Source organism: Pteronotus mesoamericanus, unplaced genomic scaffold (genome assembly GCF_021234165.1).
Source record: "Pteronotus mesoamericanus isolate MK-2021 breed Mesoamerican mustached bat unplaced genomic scaffold, CSHL_Meso_final contig_2, whole genome shotgun sequence".
Lineage (NCBI taxonomy): Eukaryota > Metazoa > Chordata > Mammalia > Chiroptera > Mormoopidae > Pteronotus > Pteronotus mesoamericanus.
This window is the reverse complement of record NW_026555084.1, coordinates 15705965-15726624: the sequence shown is the minus strand read 5'-3', so window position 1 is coordinate 15726624 and position 20660 is coordinate 15705965. Positions and strand designations below refer to the sequence as shown.

The 20660-nt window shown below is 34.5% G+C and overlaps 1 protein-coding gene across 9 annotated transcripts in view; it reads right to left on the bottom strand.

The window, feature by feature from the left end:
- Positions 1-291: 291 nt before the first annotated feature.
- Positions 292-20660, bottom strand: part of CSNK1A1 (casein kinase 1 alpha 1) — a 40134-nt gene continuing 19765 nt past the window's right edge. The window contains exons 4-12 of one of the 9 annotated variants that reach the window (XM_054568194.1): positions 19569-19667; positions 17190-17273; positions 13447-13586; positions 12036-12114; positions 10992-11066; positions 9157-9263; positions 8099-8247; positions 6334-6367; positions 292-1178 (exon numbers count right to left, since the gene is read on the bottom strand). In XM_054568194.1, the coding sequence (XP_054424169.1) occupies position 1178; positions 6334-6367; positions 8099-8247; positions 9157-9263; positions 10992-11066; positions 12036-12114; positions 13447-13586; positions 17190-17273; positions 19569-19667 (768 nt within the window). In that variant the 3' untranslated portion in view covers positions 292-1177. Of the gene's footprint in view, positions 1179-6332; positions 6368-8093; positions 8248-9156; positions 9264-10991; positions 11067-12035; positions 12115-13446; positions 13587-17189; positions 17274-19568; positions 19668-20660 lie in introns of those variants that run through there. The other 8 variants (XM_054568193.1, XM_054568198.1, XM_054568197.1 and 5 more) reach the window with 8 other exon arrangements.

Sequence of the window (20660 nt, the reverse complement as noted above, 5' to 3'; positions counted from 1 at the left end):
GAGGCTGCAGGAGTTACAATACCAAGTCCTAGCGATTGTAGCACTAGGTGTTTGCGCCTGCAAGTCATTAAAAAAAGAAAAATAAAACAATGCCTTTCTCCTCCAGACAAAAACAATTTTAAATTAAAAAAATTTGAGGAAAAGTTATAACACTAAACCTAGAATGATTTGCAAAAGGAGTATTATGTAACAAATGGCTTGAAGTAGTCTATTAAAAAATTGGGGAGATTTTGATTTCAGAGTGAGTCAGCAAGGCATTTTTTTTGTTGTTGTTGTTTAAAAAAAATCTCATTTCCTTACAGAAACAGTTTATCATTTTTAATGAACTTGTAAACAAAAAAGCTCCCATTTCAAAATAAAAACAAAATCCCAGATCATATAGATGTTTACAGTGATTACATTTATCTAAGCAACATACATACATGTTCAGTTTTAAGATGTTAACTAATTTTGTGTGACAAATATGCTTTTTTTTTTTTAATACCAATAACATTATAGAGTTAATGCAGAGTCCTAAGGATAATCTAGTAGTCACTAAGTTTTTCTTAAGTCTTCACTTTTAGATGCTGTTATTTCTAGCACAGGTAAGCAGGCAGTCTTTCATATGCTCAAACACTGGAATCTTTGGTTGCTACCATATCAGCTGGCTTGCAAACAAGAAGCCAACCATTGTAAGAATGTTTTAAGTGAACAACTTGCAAACCCCAGGGGTGGATAAACCCTAAGAATGCACAATTGTGAGCATTTACAACCATCACAACTGTGGCTGAAGACTGTTCATGCCGTTCTTCTGAAATGAGATCTCAAAGCAGTATAGTTCAAAGTAAAATATTTTTAACAAAAAAAATTGGCATATGCACAATTTCTCCACCAATTTGTGTGTGTCAACCATTTCGTTAACTTTTCCACTTGAAAAAATGCAATATAAAACTGGACACCATGTTTCACTATCTCAGTTAATATTCACAATTAACAGCAGCTACAACTCGGGACCCAGCATCACCAATGCTGCCCAGAGCCAGTTTATACTGAAATTAAGTTCTTTACACCAAGTAAATGGTTGTCCACAACCACTGGCTAGTGTACATATGAACTAAAATTTCTAGATTTGGGGAGAAACAAATGCTGCTCCGATCATCTGCACTGCTTCTTCTGTTCCTTGATTCATGCTTAGAAACCTGTTCAAAAAAATAAAAACAGGAAAAAAAGGTTACTATTCAAAGTTAAAAAAAAAGTTTAAAACTACACCCAAAATAAGGAAATTGGGTAGAGTGGGCTAGTAATTGTTTTAGAATTGTGACTCAGGTGATTTTTTTCATCTATTTGAAAATTCACTAGCTCAATTTTTTAAAAAGAAAAAAACTTTTCTGTTCTAGATACTTCTGGATAGGAATGGTATACAGTCAATCAAAGCCTCCTAGTCAGCATACAACCCTCAAGCTAGAGAAACAGTGGTAATTACATTAAGCCTGTTTTCTTTACTTCTGTATTTCTAGTACCTAGAACATACTGTATTCAACTATTTGTCAAATGGATATAAAATGGACTGCTCTAACAGCTGGAAAGTATAGTTTTAATCATACTCTGAGTTAGGAACTTTTTTGCACACCATTTCTGATACAAATAAGGTACAGTAAGTTCTAATAAATGTATTCAAATCATAAGTATCTGAATTAATCCACTGAACACAAAACTAATTAAGTATGACTTTTACATAGAAAACTTAGAGACCTTTAAAAATTCTTTACCTCCATCAGTTACATGAAAAAGGTTAGGTTTTATCACTGATTAGAAAATGCAGAGTTGCTTTTTTTGGCTTTATTTATTTCTCAAGCTCTTCCACCCTGCAAGCACTCCCTTCTCTCAGCCACAGTTAGACTCTAGCAGGAGTGTCCAACATTCTGGTGCCTTTGAGACACACTGGAAGAAGAGCTGTCTTGGGCCACATACTAAATACATTGCAACATATAATCACAAAAAAGTCTCATAATGTTTTAAGTAACTTTACAATTTTGTGATAGGGCACATTCACAGACGTCCTGGGTTGCATATGGCCTGTGGGCCGCAGGCTGGACACCCCCGCTAGGGCTTCCGAGTCAAGGGACAGTTGAATAAAAGAATTCAGGTAAATTTACCTATGGTTAAAAAGAGAGGGGGAATATACCTCTCAGGGATAACATAAAACCCCCATCAATGCCGTCTCTCCTTTAAGGCAGCAATGCCCCTTGGCCCATCCCCTTCTGAACTCTTACAGCAACCCTATTAATGGCTTATTCTAGCCCACTCTGATCTCTCACTTCCTTTGCACAAACCATGTTTTTGTCAACCAAAAACTACTCCTTTTTTGGTACTTCTCAAAAATTTGCTGGACCATATCCAATGAGCTTTGTGGGATAAATACTTCTATAATTTATGTTCATGCATATTTCCCAAAGATAATACCAAACATACATTGTGCCTTGGTAAATAGTCTCTCACTTGTTAACTAGGAGTGTTTTCATCTAAGGGCATAAAGCTATCTTCATTCATTTAATAAATATATTGTGCTAACCCCTGAGGACAAGATTTCAGTGCTGTACTTCTTTGTCTCTCCATAGTGCCTAACACAAGACTAGGCACAGAACACACCGATGTTCCCTGTCCCAAGTACTATGTTGATAAAGCAAATGCCAAAAATAAAAGATAATGAAGCTTTCTGAAAATGTACTTCACCACAAGGAATATCTTATTTGATATGTATTATGAAATAGGATTAACAAGGTAAGCCATAAAAAGAGCGAGCTGCCAAATCAAACCTGAAGTAAATTTTAAAAATCTGACCATATTCTGTAACCTAATCCCAATTTTAAAATACAGGCTATTTTAAAGCAAATTAAAACTGGATTAGCTAAATACAAATGACCTTCATCCTGATGAGCATTTGGTTTCAAGTACTCCAGTTATTCTTAAATATAAGGTTTTCACAACTACTAAAACTGTTGTGTTTTTCTATTATCATAGCTTGCTTATACAATTATATTGAATAATTAACTATGCTCACTATCCAAACAGCTTTAAATGGAAACCATCACCACTAATAAACCAAAAATGAAATATAAGTCACATCGGAGTCAAAATAAGAAACTCTTGTGTCTTAAACAGAGATAAAAATTATCATCTAGGTAAGAATTTATCTATTCATCTTTTAATCTCATTTAAAGAATTCCTGGGTCAATTAGTGATTACAATTGTTTACGGACTGGTTAAAGGCTAGCCTAACAATATTCCCGGTAGAATACAGCAGTCAAATCCAGATTTAACTCTTCAGATTAGCCAGTGGTAGTAGGTAGGACACTCTGCCTAGGGATCAATGTTTCTCCAGTGAATTGTCCTAAGATGTTACTAAAGTCTGTTGAGAAAAAAATCTCAATAGGAGCATCCAGGAGGTTTTTGATGTTCAGTCTTCAAGTACTAAGTGTTCTTTTCCTCAGTGTGCGTTAGTGCTTGGTTTTTATCTTGTGCTTTAAGGTGGTGTCTCCTGGCTTCTAACAGTCCAAAAACCTGTCTTCACTGCAACAACAGCTAAAATAAGAAGTGGATCCCTTTGTTCCTAAAAGAAGAAAGGAAAAAAAAGTTAAAAAACAAGGTTGGAGGAATAATGTGACAGATTCAGGAGTTAATAGCTACATTTAGGTTTCTTTTCAAATCTGCAAAAGAAAAAACAATGTTTATTTTTTATATAACTAACCAGGAGATTCTGCCCCTCAATCTGCAAAGTATTTATCTGCTCCTGTTTGTAAATTAAATCCAGATGTCCCCATTAAAAAAGAAAAAAAGAACCACAAGCTAGTTCAAAGGGATATTTATGTAATAATATTAAGGATTGAAAGTTTATAATGGGCTTTTGAAATGTAAAATCCTTTCACAGTACAAGACATTAACTTTTAAAAAGTAATTTTAAATATTTACATTTATCACTATGCAATGCCATTTATATTAACTTTTCCTATTTCATGCTTATATGTTTTTGGTCACATAGGATTAGAATCAAGCTGATAGAATTTTAAAGCAGATTGGCAGTATGAAAGTTAAGAAAAATAAAAACCTGTAACTCTTTCTTCTCCACAGAACAGTATTAAATTAGGAGAAGAGAAAGGAAACAGATTTTATTTTTATCACTACAGAGAAGATAAATTACCACTTAAGTATAATAGGTACACATCATCCCTAAACTACATCAAAGGAAAAAACTGGTGATCTGACTTTTTTTGTCTTTCCTATCAGAGTTCATTCTGCTACAGATTTTTGAGGTTGCTGAATTTTAAAATACCTGTTACAACTGATTCCTTCCCCAACTGGTGGATGGTCTGCATTATACACCACTGAGCCACAGCCACACTGTACTCTTCCGGGTCTTCTGGACTGTTGGATCATCCAGACAATCTGACAAGTTGCCAAGTTTCATAGGTCAAGCAAGCCTTGCAGATGTGGGCTTCAGTTTAGTCACCTCTTGCACTCATCTTCCTTTCCTTTTGGGGTAATTAAGTTCTTCTCTCCAGCTTTATTGTCCACAGTGAAAAAAAGCTGACAAAAATTTCAGCAAGCAGATGCAGCTCCCTGGTGCTTCTTTGAACTGAGTGATTCAGAGCAGATGAGTCGCTCCAGATATTTCAATGTCTTCCCCTGTGATTTGGATTACGTTGCTAAGTGACCAGCCACGTTCCTAGCAGCAATTGGTGAAGTCAGAAAAAGTTAAGCTAGATATAAATGGTAGGTGAAGCCCAGTAAATACTGGAAGGTAACTCAAGGAAGGCCATGGACATGTGATGGGAAACTATTTCCAATCTCTTGAATGCCAACAGTTTGATATCTAGATACTTATGACAAAACTATGCTTACTATTGATGGCTGGGGTAGTGAAGAGATAGATGGGTTAAGATGATGAGAATTGGAGACTTATGTGAGAGTCAACCTTTCATTTTACTACGTTCTGAAATTCTCCTATCTTTGCCCTTAACTAAAGAAACGATGAACTTAACTGGATTATAAATGTCCTAAAAATATTCTTTTCGTTTACTTCTAAAATGCATTGAAAAGTATTTTTCTAATAATCATGTACAGTTGAAAAGAAAGTGAAATGGATTGAAAGCGTGTCAGACATAAATCCTTTATTTTTCTTTTTAACACTTATAAAAACAGTAATTATAATCATGTGGTACCTGAGCACTGAATACTAGTACAGAACACAGTGGGCATTATGGAAAAACACCTTATTTCTTCTTACTACTTTAATGGGCTTTGGAATGGAACATTTCAAAAGATATTTTCTCCAGGAAAGTAATTAGGACAGAAGCATATTACATATGATAAACCTGTCTTAGCTGAGTTAAGCCAGTCTTTAAAAAGTCTTTGGACATTTTTAGTGAATTGCTAGAACTTATAGCTCTCGATGCAGAAACATTAGATACACATTTAAAAAAAAAAAAAATCACATAAACCATACTAGTGAATGCCACTATTTCAGGCATGTTTTCCAGGAAGGATATTCCTGTGATATAGAGATCTGCTTGCTGAAGATTCATTTAAGAAACTAAATTCTCTGATGTGGAAAACTCTGAAGTATAACTCTCTGTGTAACAAATGATATGATGCATTTAAAATGGCACCTTTTAAACTTTTGACTAGAAAAACATAATATGGTGTTATCAGCACCACTGAAAGGATTTCTGGGAGTCAATAAAGTTGAGCTACACGAGCAATTCTTGAATAAAAAAACTGTAGCTTTTAAACACCCTTTCCACTGAGAGACTCGAATCAGGAATAAGTAACCCAGACTGGCTTTCAAACACCAGACTTCACAGGTGTCTCAAAGAGTGATTCAAAAAATGGGGCTGGGGTAAAGGTCAGGGGAATTGGCTACTCATACTCATTTTATGCTACTCTCAAACCCACAAATACGTTCATGGCTTTATATACAGGAGTTTCATGCAAAATTTGCTCGAAGCACTAAGTTCTGTATCCAAAATAAATGTTTTCAAGAAATCAAAGATCAAAAAGAATTTTGATTGTATTCTGTGGAGAGGCACATTTTAGTTGCAAGCAGTATTTTGCTTATAGTCAGATTATAGTGCCTGGATATGCATCTCTGAAAGTAGTCAATGACATGGTATGTTTTAGGAAAAGCCCAATTTTTCAAAACTTTACAAGTCCATTTAAAGTAATAATTAGTATAACTTCTGTGTCTAATAATGCTCTGAGATTTTCATTAAGATTTTAAGTGGCTTTTATGAAAAATAGCTACGATACAAAGTAAGGATTAAACTTAAGTTTAATTTTTTTTCCAAGGAAACATACTAACTCAGTGGATCCAACTTCTCATCTTTAAGACCTGGATAGGGCAGAACAAAAATTCTGCTTGTTTATTGAGTAAAAACACACAGTAAACTAACAACACAGCTAGCTCACAATAAGGTATAATTCTTTCTGAAGGCTGCTGAATGCCTGAAGTGAAATGTTCTAGGTCAGCTGAGATTTCAATCTAATTTTAGTTCTAGAAATTGCAACTCGTGATGATCCTATTATCCCAGCTAGCTTTAGGCAAAAATTGGTTTCATTTTGTGCAAAAAAGCAAATATACTATAGGTGTCAGGTGTAACAGCCCTCAGTTTAGAGACTCTGTCATCTTACCTATAGTAGGGACATTTCTACTTTCTTGGCACTATGATTAGTTACACGATGATTAAAACACTCAAAAGGAGCAATTAAGGCCCAATGGCGATGCGCACACAGAGCACCATGCAAGCATTAGAATTTGCTATCCTGAGCTGAAATTTCATCATCTTAGAACCCTCACTACATTTAACCTTCAACTGCGAATCCTTCCCAAATACAGAAACATGGAAGCGTCTCAATTTCACTCCTAAGTTGATGAGCTGCTGGGATGAGGATGACATCAAGTTAATTATACTTCTTGTAAAGTATCCTCAGTTTAGAGCCTATTTTTATATTACGAAATAGTTTAAATACAAAACTAAAAATATGGATCAAAGAAGACCAAGTTCAGACTAGAGCAAACATTCAGAAATTAAATAATTAGAAACCGAAAACCAAAACTTACCTGCCCACCACTTCTAAAAAGTAGGCAGGTATTAGGAGTTAAGCCCCAGAAAGGGGAAAAGAAAGCAAACAAGAAAACATGAAACACAGGAGTTGACCTGTATGGCAACAGCACGAGGAGACGGAGCTGTGCCCTAACAGTTCCACTCCTGTAGCACCGAGAGTGCCAGAGAAAGGAAGGAAACAGACTAGCAGTTCAATGGCATTTGCCCCAGTTTTTTTCAATTTGCATGGTCTAACTGCAGAATTCAATTCTACAATGGATCCCCAGATGCTAAATAGCAAGGTTTAGAAAAATAAAGCCAAAAACAAAAGAATCACTTTGAAATTAAGAACATGTGTTATTAAATATCAACTAAAAGATTTATTTTTCACTAGGAAAGATGTGTCGAGCTTTTCAGTTACTTGAGCATTTAAGAGCTTAAACTAGATGCTCTACAACTGAGAAGATAGACACGTTGGGGGCAATGCCAGACTCACCTCTTGAAATTAGATCATGTTCACAATATTCCATTTTAAATGCTATGGTATTAACATGCAGAAAAAATTCTTAACACTGTTAGTCTGAAAGAAAGTCAAGACATCATGTCTAACCAGTTTCAATATTAAAAATCAACAAGTGTTAGGTCTAGGATTTTGGATTGATTGATTATACCATATTCCCAACACCAAATGTTTATTTTGGAAAGAGTTAATGAATGAGTAAAAAAGATGCAGTTGTTAAAAATGACCCAAAATCCCAAGAGAAATGATATAATATATGCACATATATGTATATACAAATACATATACATATATATGAACAAGGACATTTGGGTTTAAAGTTAGTAGTCAAATTTTCCAAGGACGTCTTTTTTTTTTTTTTTTTTAAAAAAAACACAGCCAAATTTTCATGTATTTTAAAACCACCTCCTCGATCTAACACTGTTAGATATGAATGAATGACCCAATTTTGTGTTCAATTTTTTTCCCCTGTAACGTCACTTGGTTCTTGGCTACTAACCTTTCATGTTACTCTTGGTTTTGTCAGTTTGCTTGCCTGTGGGGGTTTGGGCCTGCTGACCCTGCCCACTCGAAGAGGCTGCCTGCTGCGCTGCTTTCTGCTTTAACATTGTCCAGTCAAATGTGTAGTCATACTGGTGGTTCAGGGTCCTGGAAAATATAATACAATTTTATGTTAATCCTTTAATAAGACTCCAGTTTAATATACTACTGAACTTTCAGGAAAGTGAGGGCATTTTTTAAAAGGAAAGGAGTATTTTCTCTTATTCAATTAATTAAATCTCTTTTTACATGTCATGACCGGAGGAAAATGATGCCACACTTTGGTCTGTTGTATCTGATAAGAATAAATCCTACCCCCCACCACCCCCAAAAAAGGCTGCCTTTAAATTTTCTTAAGGAGCAAGACAGTGGGAATGGAAGGCAGCATGAACAATAGAACACTGAATTATCTTGTGCGGATAACCCTAACAGGAGGCACTCCCAGAAACAAAGCAGAGCAGGAAGGGGACTCTTAGGTTTGTGAGGGAGGTATCCATGCTGGTGGCTTGGCAAGACTTTTCTAGGTTTAGAGTTACCTCCAATTATTCTTTTCTCACCAAGATTTCAAACTGTGTACTCTATCCACCCACCCCTCAAGACCAGTTCTGGGTGGCACCTAGGAAACCCTAGGGGTTGGGCCTGCCTCCATGATATCAAAGCCTCCATGACTGATATTTTAATTGCTTTTCATTTTGGTATTGAATATGGTTCTGTACCAAAGCTGGAAATTTCCAAGGGCCTCTAGTGTCCCTTATTTCTGTGTGAAATGCAATTATTGTGAAAAACTTGAGAGTCTACTTTCAGCTTGATTCAACTGTTTCTCTATCCCAAACTAAAATAATTTCAAGCACATTTACACTACAAATGGAAACAAGCCAAATGAAACCAGTTTCTTAAAATTTTATTCATATTGGCTAGGCCCACATTACTTTGCCACTTGTCAGATAGAAATGTTGGGTAATTTTAACTAATTACCCTCACTGGAGTTTATAGTCTTAAAATATCTTAAAAACTGACCTGAAAAGAATGCGGAATAGCTGCCTCAGATACATGTAATCCGGGGCTTCCTCAAAGCGCAGCCCACGACAATAGTTTAAGTACATGGCAAATTCTGCAGGAAAACCCTGTAAGTCCAAGAGTTAAAACACAAAGTTAAAAAAAGTCTTATTTCAAGATAGAAAAATAAATGTATTTAAACACAAGTAAAATATGTATTAGAGGAAAATGTTTACTACTTTACTGGACAACATGAAAATAAAACAACTGGCTCGGTATCCTCATAAATTAAAACAAAATTCACTGTCTTGACTTCTTTATTATTACAGTATCATTTAATACTCGTAGAGAAAATATGTATCTTTTTTGCTCTGGGTGGTATGGCTCAGTGGACTGAGTGCCAGCCTACAAACCAAAAAGTCACTGGATCAACTCCCAGTCAGGGCACATGTGTGGGCTGCAGGCCAGGAACCTGCTTGGTGGTGTGCAAGAGGGAACTGATGGATATCTCTCTCACACACTGATGTTTCTCTCCCTCTTTCATAAAATCTTAAAGAAACATTTTTATATACATTCATGGTCTGCGTTAATGGTAAACAGCAGTTACCAGGTAAATTTTTTCCTACATGTATTACAAATGGTGTTCAACAATCACAACTGAAGGTCAAGTAGAACACCTCACATGGTGTCTCCTTATGAAAATGGGCAAAACCTTAACAGAAGAGATCTACCAATATCATAAGTAATACAGATTGAAATGAGAAGTTCAACTGGATCATGAGATTGAAAACATTCTATTTTGTAGTAATGCCTAATACTTCTGTGTTTACTGTACCCTGGATCATATGTGGCTAATCCAAAAAGACATAGTTCACAATTTCTCCATCAAAATTAAGACATAGCCCACTAGTAGAAACTGCAAGATATCCCTTTTCTTCCTATAAAAATGGTTGACTTTTCTGATAAGCGAAATGAATCTTTCTGTTACATGGAAATGTAGTCTATAGAAAATATAATGTTTTGCTTCTTGAAGTATACAGATTTTAAAGTTACCTGGGTGAATTATAACATAAGAACATTTCACTCATTAACCTAAAATGTATTTCATAATTTGAAACAAATCCCAAGGGGTCTCAGAGAAGACCATAGTCTCCCACTCCATCCACTCCTTTACTGCAGATATGTGAAAAAGAGGAAAAGCAAATTTGTGGATGGGGAGACACATAAAGACATCGCTATTTACCTCCATTCAGAGAATTATTTCAACTCATGCTGATTTCTACTTTCTGTCACCCAACTATGTAATTATGTACTATTTTTTCATTATTGCAGGTGTTCAACTGATTCAAAAACAATCATGTGGTCTTCTTTCTGTGGAAAACCATGGTTATCCATCATGATACTAAAACATCTCTCCCTTCTCAGCTCAAGTGCCTCTCTACAAAGTCTGAAATTTCAGAGAAATAAGCCTGATTCAAACTGTCATCTACACTGTTAGACATGCATCATTTTGTATTTTAGATCGTTCTGATCTGCCTGCCTCTGTTTCCCTACTCCCTGTATACCAATTGCTGATTTCCCTTCTTTTCTGGTACCAGTTTAAGGAGAAAGAGAACATTTTTAAATTTAATGTTTCTCAAAAGTTAGTGAGGTTCTTTTAGAAAAGTTTATCTGCTCTTATTTTTCCTATAATTTTTAACAGATGACAGAACCCAAATAAACCAGAACAAAACACTTAATGGCAAATAGCTAACCCCTAAAAGGATGTTTAAGTTCCAGCACTGACTAGTTAAGTGTTTCTTTTTGTTCTTGGATCATTTGTATTAAAAAATAAAAATTTAATCATACACACCTACCTTACATAAAACTTCAACAGGAGTGGACATCTTCTTTTCACTAATCTTTTCATATTTTTGTTTCTTTGTTGCAGCCTGTGGAAAATTAAATCACAGACATACTCAGTACTACTGAGAACCTTATCAGTTGAACATATTAGACATAAATATAAACTTAAGATTCAAGAGAGACCATAAATAAAACAAAACAAAAAAACCAAACCCAAAGTACAATCCATCTAAATTTCCTCCTAATTTGTTAACTTTTTATATGAGTTTCTACTTTAAGAACATATTTAGCTATGAGAAAAGGGTGCATCTAATAGGAAAATCAAGATGAATAATTTAAGAAAAAATGGGCGGAGTCCAATTTGAAATTTTTCTTAACCCATAGTTAACACATGGGCAAATGTATGAGCAAATCAATACAAAAAAAATCTGCCCATCATTTAGTGCCATTAATAACTGGTGTTAAGTTAAAATATTTTCTCAATGAAAAATATTCATACTGAATAAAGCTACACCCGCACAAGCACAAAACAATTTTCTAGGTCACAGATGCTCAAAAAATACAGGAACGATTTTCCTTCAAGGGACAAATAAAATATCAAAGCAGCCATTTAATTTTAGAACATGGAGATTTATCATTAACACACAACACTCACAAAAGTAATGTTGGAATAATTAAATAATATAGTTAGTATCACTGGCTAAACCAGTTTTACTGTACACAAAAGTATGTATTTTAAACATAATGGCAACACATCAAAACGAGAAAGTCTCCACCCAATTTCCTAGCCCATGTTAACATCTACCCAGATAAGGCAACTGGTTACCAATGAGTACCTGCTTACTGTGTCCCCAAAAATTGTTCTTCAGGTGTTACTGTGGGATTCTATTAGTTTATTCTTACTGAAATGATCAGATTTTCCCAATAAAAAGTAAAAATAAAGTTAATTCACTTTCAGAACACCTCATATTTGAAAGAGATCTTGAAGATCTTCTTCAAAACTGATTTTTATTCTTAAAACAAAACAAAAAACTGGTAATTTGAGTCTGGTTTACCTTTAGTCCTTGCCATGGCAGGCTGGTTCTATTAAAATACATCAAAACATATCCTAATGATTCCATGTCATCTCGGCGACTAGAAAAGAGAATGTATATTTATGAGATGAAATTATTATGAAAAACATGTAAAAGAAAGCCAGGTACACAAGAAGAAATTTTCTTAAGGGAGGAGAGATAAATTTGGTGTCTTGTGAAAGGTACTTAATTACGGTAATAAAAAAGTTCATAATGGGTTACTTCTAAATAAAACTCTCTCACAGAAGTCAAAATTTTAAAACCTAACACTGTCTTGCAACTTAATTTTTAAAAAGGGGCAAAGAGAATTTAGCTAAACTTTCCAAATATGGTTCATGAAGACTGAAAAACCAAAGAGCAGGACACTTTTAAGTCTTGCGGAAGCTCATAAAAAGTCACTTCAGGGATGCTGAAATAAATTAACATTTTTAACATGAACAAACTCTCTCTCTCTCTCTCTCTCTCTCTCTCTCTCTCTCTCTGTCTGTCTCTGTCTCTCTCACAGCTGACTCTTGAACAACACCGGTTTGAAATGCAAGGTTCCATATATGTGCGGACTTCTTTCAATTGACCACATTTCAATTGACTCAGAGCAGTTCAAACTGAGTTGTTCAAAGGTCAGCTGTACACATAAGTGTATATTCAGACAGATGCATGTTTTTAACAACTGGTAGTACTTTGAACTACAGAAAATGTGAAATTATAGTTTAACCCAGGGTATTTAGTTATTCATAGACGTTTTCTAAGCTTAAAACCTCCTTATGAGGTTCCTTAACCTGGAAGCATATCATCTGTCATTTCTATGCTTGTTTTAAGGAGCAACAGATGATTTTCAGAAGATGAAGGAAACATGAAAACTTAGAACTTAAGCCAAGAAACAGAGCACAAAGATTATGAAGATTTATTTCAAACCAGATGCTAAATATTAATTTATGGAGGAGTGTAAGAGTAGAACAGGAGGTGTCCACAAACCCCCTTTGGTTCATTAGTACTCAGATAACATTTTTTTCCTAAAAATAACCAATATCTTCTTCTCTCAAACTCAACTTGCACCACTAATATATAAAAAGCCCAAGACCAGCATTAAGAAAATAAGTACTGTCTTCAGCTGCAAAAATAAACATCATGGTAAGTTGCATTCATGCATCTCACTTTTCATCATGCAATGTTTTTCTCCCCAAGAGACAGCCTTCAACAAAGGAAACAAAAAGGCCTCATTTAATTGGCTTCTCTGAACTGGCTAAAGCAGCAGATAAAAGAATTAATAAGCATCCTTCAAACCCTCAGCCAAGAAACACACTTAGATATTGTAAGAAATTAACTGAAATATTGTAAAAACCTTCTAATGGCTTTTGTTATGAATTTGATTAACATGTTCAATTGTCCAACTCACCTCTGTTCAATACCAAGATGTGCATTGATGCTAGCATACCGGGCAGTGCCGGTGAGATTCTTATCTTCTCTGTATGGTATGTGTTGTCTTGTCCTGTTGTCTCTGTACTTTTTGGCCAAACCAAAATCAATAAGGAATAACTTAAAAAAAAAATTAAAAGACATTAGGTTTCCAACCTTGTTTAATTTTAATACTTCTTATTCATTAAATGGCATCTATTTTCATTGTTCAAATACACCAAAATAAAGTATCATAAGTAGAACAGATAATGAACAAACTTAACATTCCAACAAGCTTTGACTAGTCCTTATCAATAAATCAAGTTAAAAAAAAAAAAAAAAGTCAGGGCAAGTGGTTGGTTGATCCTGTCAACCAAACAATTTCACAGGCCCAGTTCATTCATTACAGACCCAGGAGCCTTCCTTTAGACAAGTAGTGGAGAAATGCGTAACTTGAGAGGAGAGTTGACAAGCGTGCTATGTGCCATAATGAAAACTGATATCCTGTTACTACTGGTAAACAAGACAACCCTCAAAGTTCAATACTGACAACAAAACTAAGATTTTTATTAACAACAACAAAAAAAGCATTTTTAAAACAAGCATGCATTACATTCTACTACCCTAAGTGACATTTATGCATAGGTAAACTTCTGGAAACTATAACAAATTGATCTAAAAATCTTTAAGTGAAAAGGTACTTTATATCAAGGTGGCTTACAATTAGCAGTTTAAATATCCTAACCAAAAAAACAAACAAAAAAAAATCTAAAATATGTTCACATTTACCTACCTTCTAAAGCAAAATAAACAGTACTTACTTAAAAGTTTAGCCTTCATCATAAATCACATTAAGATTATTAAGCAAAGCAAGTCTATGTGCCCTTACATACTAACATCGTCTTAGACTATTGGTCTTTACCAGTTATGCCTAAATTTTGTAGAACTTTCCATCGGGTTGACATTGGGTTCCTTCTGCCACAGTTTATAATCTGTGATGTGCTGGAAAACCTGATTACATAGTCTGCTGGGGTTTGTGTCAAAAAATAAAGCAAGTTATTAATTTAGGTGAAAAAGATCTCTCTTAGGAGAATGAAAAACACCTACTTCAGGCAGGCACTGTTAATCTAGTCTTTGTTATAAACTAGGTGGAAAAGACACTGAGGTTTGAGTTTCTGTAACCATGTTAACAATGTGATACTTATGTACTTGGGTCTACTATTATAAAACAATGAAGATTAAATTTTTGTAAAATGTAATTGAATAAAGAAAGCTCTTTTAGAAGATCAAACTCCCTTCCTAAGCAACTGAGTTATAGGAGTATGAGAAAATGTTATAAAACACTAAATAAAGCTCATATTGTTTCTCCTGATATGAGTATCAGCTTAGTACACAAATATTAAAGTAGGCAAGATATATTTGTTAAGCAAAACAAAAATTGTAACTTAAGCTCTGTAGAGTCATATTAAAAATCAATCAAGGGGAAAAAAAAACAAAAAAACAAACCCGCAAATGGACACCCAGCTTCAAGGTATTTCAAAACTATCCCTAAGAATTACCTGGGTTTTAAAAAGTGATGAGGACATAAAATCTCCTTTGAAGGATATTTTCTGGGGTCACTTTCTTTAGTACTCAAAATGGAGAAGAAAATAGGAACATCTCTAACATGATTATGGCCGACAGCTTCATTCATGTCTAAACCTACAAGCAATCAGTACCCAGACACTCTCACAACTACAAGATCACTTTATAAACTGTTCACTAGTGTTTCCTTTCCACAGCTCTAAAGGATGAACTCTAATGAAGAAAACAAAAAACATACAAATACTATCTTATTAAAACATCTCAATCTTTGGTGTCAAAATAAAATACATACTACAAAACAAATAAATCAGTTTAAAATGTTCTGTTCTTGTAAAAACTTAGAGTTAGGAAAAGTAATGTCACTGCCAAACAAAGGTATCCTATTTCAAGAGCAAACAATTTAAAGAAAAGCTATTTAAAAATGTTTAAAAGATTCTTTAAATCTCCTGGTAATTCATCATTTTCTGGTGCGTATTAAGCTTCTTTAGTAATTCCCTATGTTTTGAATTTTAAAATGAATATAAATACATAAATGGAAGTATATACATGAAACCGCGTGATAACAAGGATACAAACAGCCGCAAATATGTAAAGGTAGAATAAACAAGTCCGTATTTAGTGAAGCTATAAGATAATGTATTTTTATAGGTTTGTATATTCAAAGAAAAGGCCTAATCTTTCTGGTGAGTCAAGCTGCTTTTCTGTGGGTGTTAAAGATATAATTTGTCCCTGTCTTAAAGAATACAACCTGTTTTTCAAAGGAATGTGGAAATAAGGTAATATTGGATATATGGGGTAATGCCATTCAGTACAGGTACATTTTCATCAGAAATACTACTGTCAATTTTGGGTTTTAGAATCTGCAGCAATTTTTCTCCTAACTGGGTGACACATTCCCCTGCCCTTCCAAAGAATTCACAAGATCACTTTTCCTCACAACCCAGCTAACCTGTAGAGAATATAAACAATTCAATGCAATTTAATGGAAATATTAAACGATTATGGTACAAAATATAAGTAAAATGTGTGAATGAATGGATAAGTAAACAAAGTGGCACCAGAATTGCCTCATTACCCACCACCCTCCCTCTTTCCATAACCTAAAACTGGTAACTACCGTTGGTACTTCTTTGTCCAAGAATAAAAATAAATGTAAATTTATGAAACCTTTGTAATGATGGGAGGTCGTCCCCAGAATAATGCCGGGCAGTATGGACAAAAAGTAAATGATCATCCAGATCATACATGTGATAGTTAAGAAACTTTAACACATGCTTGCATATCAAATACAATATTTTTCTTTTTAAATTACTCATGGCAATACTTTCTTCTCAGTGCATACTAAATTGATAAAGATTCATTTGCTCTGGAGCTTCAAAAATTTTACCTATCTAAATTTTGTGATTAAAAACACTATATCCCCTTGTCTGTCTGAAAATTCACATGGTAAAAAAACTAATGTCTACAAATATAAATGAATGTGAAGAGTTCCACTTACATTTTTAAAACATTAGAAAATTATTGGGGTGTTTATCTTGTCCACCAAAGGCTAAATCATCAGCTTATACTTTTATTTAATTTGTGTGTTACTAACAGCAATTTGTTTATGTTATTGTTAGAATGCAATGTCTTCTATTTCCAGAGCATACAATGTTCTTGTTGAGGTAAGTCAATTCTAGAAATGCTAGATCTGAAATCTGATCTACACTTACTTGGAAGTTCATTAAGGAACGGCCAGAGAGTTGAGGTAGAATATATTCACCATACAGTACTGATACAACTGAATGTAGAGGTATTTCATGCATTAAGTTCTGCAATTCCGAGTACATTAAACAGACTATCTCCAGTTTACCATCAGGTAAAGAATTTCCATACTAGACTAACACATCATTTCCTCATAAGGACGCTGGAGATCTAAACATAATCCTGTTTTCATTTAGATTTTCTCTATACTTTAGAAGTTTAAGCGAAAGCCACAAAGATACATCTTAGTAATGTTATGTTTGCCAAGTATGTCTGAATAATGCCAACGTAAGAGGTGCTTGAGCAAGATCTACATTCTCCAGAATTAAAACAAAACAAAAATAATCAAAATAAAACAATAAAAAAGAAAAGCACATGAATTTGGGATTGAGGTGGGAATAGGAGACAGTTTCAGACCTGGTTTAATCCTGAGAAAGATGGGTCCTGAGAAGTACTAACAGTCATGCTTCTTTTCCTCTTCCCCACTGGAGATTCTAAACACTAAACAGACAATAGAGGGTGGCAGTGCATCAAACAGTATTGCTTACATTGCAACAATGGCCGGCGCAGACAGGCAACACCGAGGCATTAGAGAAAGAACAGGGTAGCCAAATGCCATCCTTCTTCCACCAAGCACTGAGCTTCTCAGTTTTCCAAATAAAAATCACATGCTCAAGAACATTTGAATTCTGGAAAATACTCAGGTTTTTAACGCTGCTATAATGTGTCACTGCCTGAAACAGGGATAGCAATGGTGACATTTGGCTCTTTCCTTTTTTAAACCAAGAATGGGGAATTTGGATCTGCAATCTTTAGTACCATAATCTGCCCTTCCCCCAAAAAACATTGTACAGGGGGAAAAATCTTCAGTAAGGAAGAGGTAGAAGGCATTTAGTCACCTTAAAATTTATTTTTGTAAGCATGCAGGGCTGATTACTGGAAGAGATGAGCAAATTCACTTAGATTGGAGTGGCCACTCCTCAACATCAAATTCAGAACAATTTTCAAAACAAGAAATTTGACTTCAAAAATCAACCTCGAAAGCCCCCCAAAACTTTGTTTTCCAATAAATAGAAAACTACTGAAACAAGCTGACCGAAGAATCCAGTCTCATACAACTGGCATTTTTCAATCTACAATACAGAAAACACTAAAAACCAACTACATAAACAAAACACTAATCTAAAATGTTCAAGAACAACACTAAGAATTTGAGTCTTAGTTAAAACATTGCACTTCTGCCCCAGGGGCTCCCTGAATCTGTGTAACAGCAGGCAGCTCCACAGCATTCTACTTAGTATCTAAAGAGGACACAAAATTCTAACAAGACTTTCATCACCACGCAATTTGGACTTCCTAACACAACTACATGATTAACAAGCTATTTTTAAGGGGGGAGGGGGAAAGAAAGGAGGTATTATATCTAGGCCATCATTTAATTTTAAGGCATAAACTACATCCTGCAATGTCAACACGCAGAGAAGGGATCGCATGAGGATAGCAGATCTTAAGTGGGGGAAAAATGGGAAGGAGAAAGCTGGGAAATGGCCAAAAGATTAGGGTCAAACTCGCAAAATTGCCCCCAAAATTAAGACCAGTTTTTTTTTTAAATTAAATTACCAGGTTCTGCAATAATAATTAAGAACCTGGATGCTTCAGAGAGAGAAGCTACACAACATTTTTTAAAAAGATGCAATTTGGGAATGGCAGGATACGTTATATGTAGATTTAAACACTTTTATTTTTTAAATATTTAGCTCAGCTTTCAACACCAAAAAAAATTTTAATTTCCTAAAACTTGGTCAGACCAACATTAATGTTTCACACATTAACAAATAACACCAGTTCTAATGGTAATAGCTCCAAGTTGGCATTCATACAGGCAAACAAAGGTAAACATTTATAGCTAGACCTAAAAACACCAAACATTTCCTAACAGTTTAATAAAACAAATGGGAATCTTCCATCCAAAACATAACAAAAAAACATAAAAAACAAAAAGCCCCCAAGTTGTCCTGAAGTTGAGAATTCCTATTAGATCATTAGAGCATAATATGCTTAGTGCATTGCCAATGCTGCCTGTCTGCCCGAGCTCAACAATGAATCAATCGATAAATAAAGCAATTCACTCAATACACTAATCATTGCAGAAAAAATTTCAACACAATTAGTTTCTAACTGCAATCATGCGTCACTAGCTAAAACCCAATCACCCCATAGAGTTCAACCATTCAGAGACCCCAATGAACACTAATTTGGTTATATGAATGTTCATTTCACTTATTAATATCTTCCTTTGAAAGGGGGAGAAGGAATGAAAAACCCACCCAACTCGGCACCCAAGAAAGTGTCAACTACTTTTGAAACAGGCCCAAAGTTACCTTTTGAATACACAAATCCAAGGACTGAAGAATTCTCACTATCAACCATGCTCAGCCAGCAAATGTTAACACCATGGTGACAGATAGGTCAGTGGTTCCCACACTGGCACAAGCACATATGAATAAAAACATAACTAAAACTGTTCAATAGTTAAATAACAGGTGATTATATTTTATTATAAAGCCCTTGGGAATTTTATACTTCCATATAGATAGCTAACCTTGGTTGGGTAGGTTCGAGAGAATTTATTTCAAGTTAATAGAGTTAGCTGATTATTCTTCTAGTACAATCTTTAAAAGCAAATATCAACAGCAAATTAAATTTACTATGACTTTTTGAAGATCAAAAGTTTACCAAAGCAATTCTCTGAGTTTTCTACTCTTTGTTCTTTCATGCAAATAACATTTGACTAACCTTATTACAGTGACGCCCAATACCCATTAGGAAGTTATCTGGTTTAATGTCTCTGTGTATAAAATTCTTTGTATGCACATATTCAATTCTACTGATCATCTGGGGAAAGAAAAAGGGGAGAGATAATTAAGTGATTTGAATTAAGTAATAAAAGAAAGCAAAACATTATTTACCAGTTATTTCAGTATCTCAATTATCTTTCAAGACCACAGGCATATTTTAATAACTTTATAGTTCACAAAGACAGTGTAAGACAAAATTAAATGGAAAGAGCAATCAGGCTCTCCAGTCATCTCTAGATTGGTGGAGACCCAAGTATATACCCACATCCTTCAGCTTGTTCTTCCAATATTAATGATTTATAAACAAGGCAGCATCTAACCCGATAGGAAGAACCGGTGTTTGCAATTTTTTAATTGCAAAAGCAATAAACTTATAATTCTTCCCATTATTGTAATAAATTATAGAAAGTAAAAACTAAATCATTATATTTCACTCCCAGTGTTATGCCCCTGAGATAATTGTTTTAAACTGAAATATAAGTATTTTATTCAGTTTATTCTTGTTTGCTTATTTGTTTTTAATTACACATAGCCAAACATTCCTGGAAGTTGGCAGCATATAAACACATAACTTTTACATAAATGAGGATGTATACACATGCTGGGTTTCATTTTTTTTGGATGCCCCCAATTTTTCTCCACACTTGTAAATCATATTCAAAAAGTGAATAGTAAATACATCATTCTGACAAGTTTTTCTAGAAAATTCTGCCAAGTCCAATGGAGAAGGTCTTAGCATCCTTTTTTAATGGCTACAAATATTTTATGATATAGATGTTTTTCCCCAATCATTCCGAACCTACGGTATTCCCATTGTTTTCCAGTATTTCCCCAGTGTAAGCAGTAATGTTATTAACAAACTTAAATATATTATACCTACTAATGCTTTTATTTCTATAAGCTGTAAGTCCCACACAATTAATTATAGGGAGAACTGCTGGCCTGAAGGGTATATTTTTCATTTTGGTAGGTGAGGTACCTTTCAAAATAGGTCACTAACAATTTTTTTCCACTAGGAGTATTTGAGAGT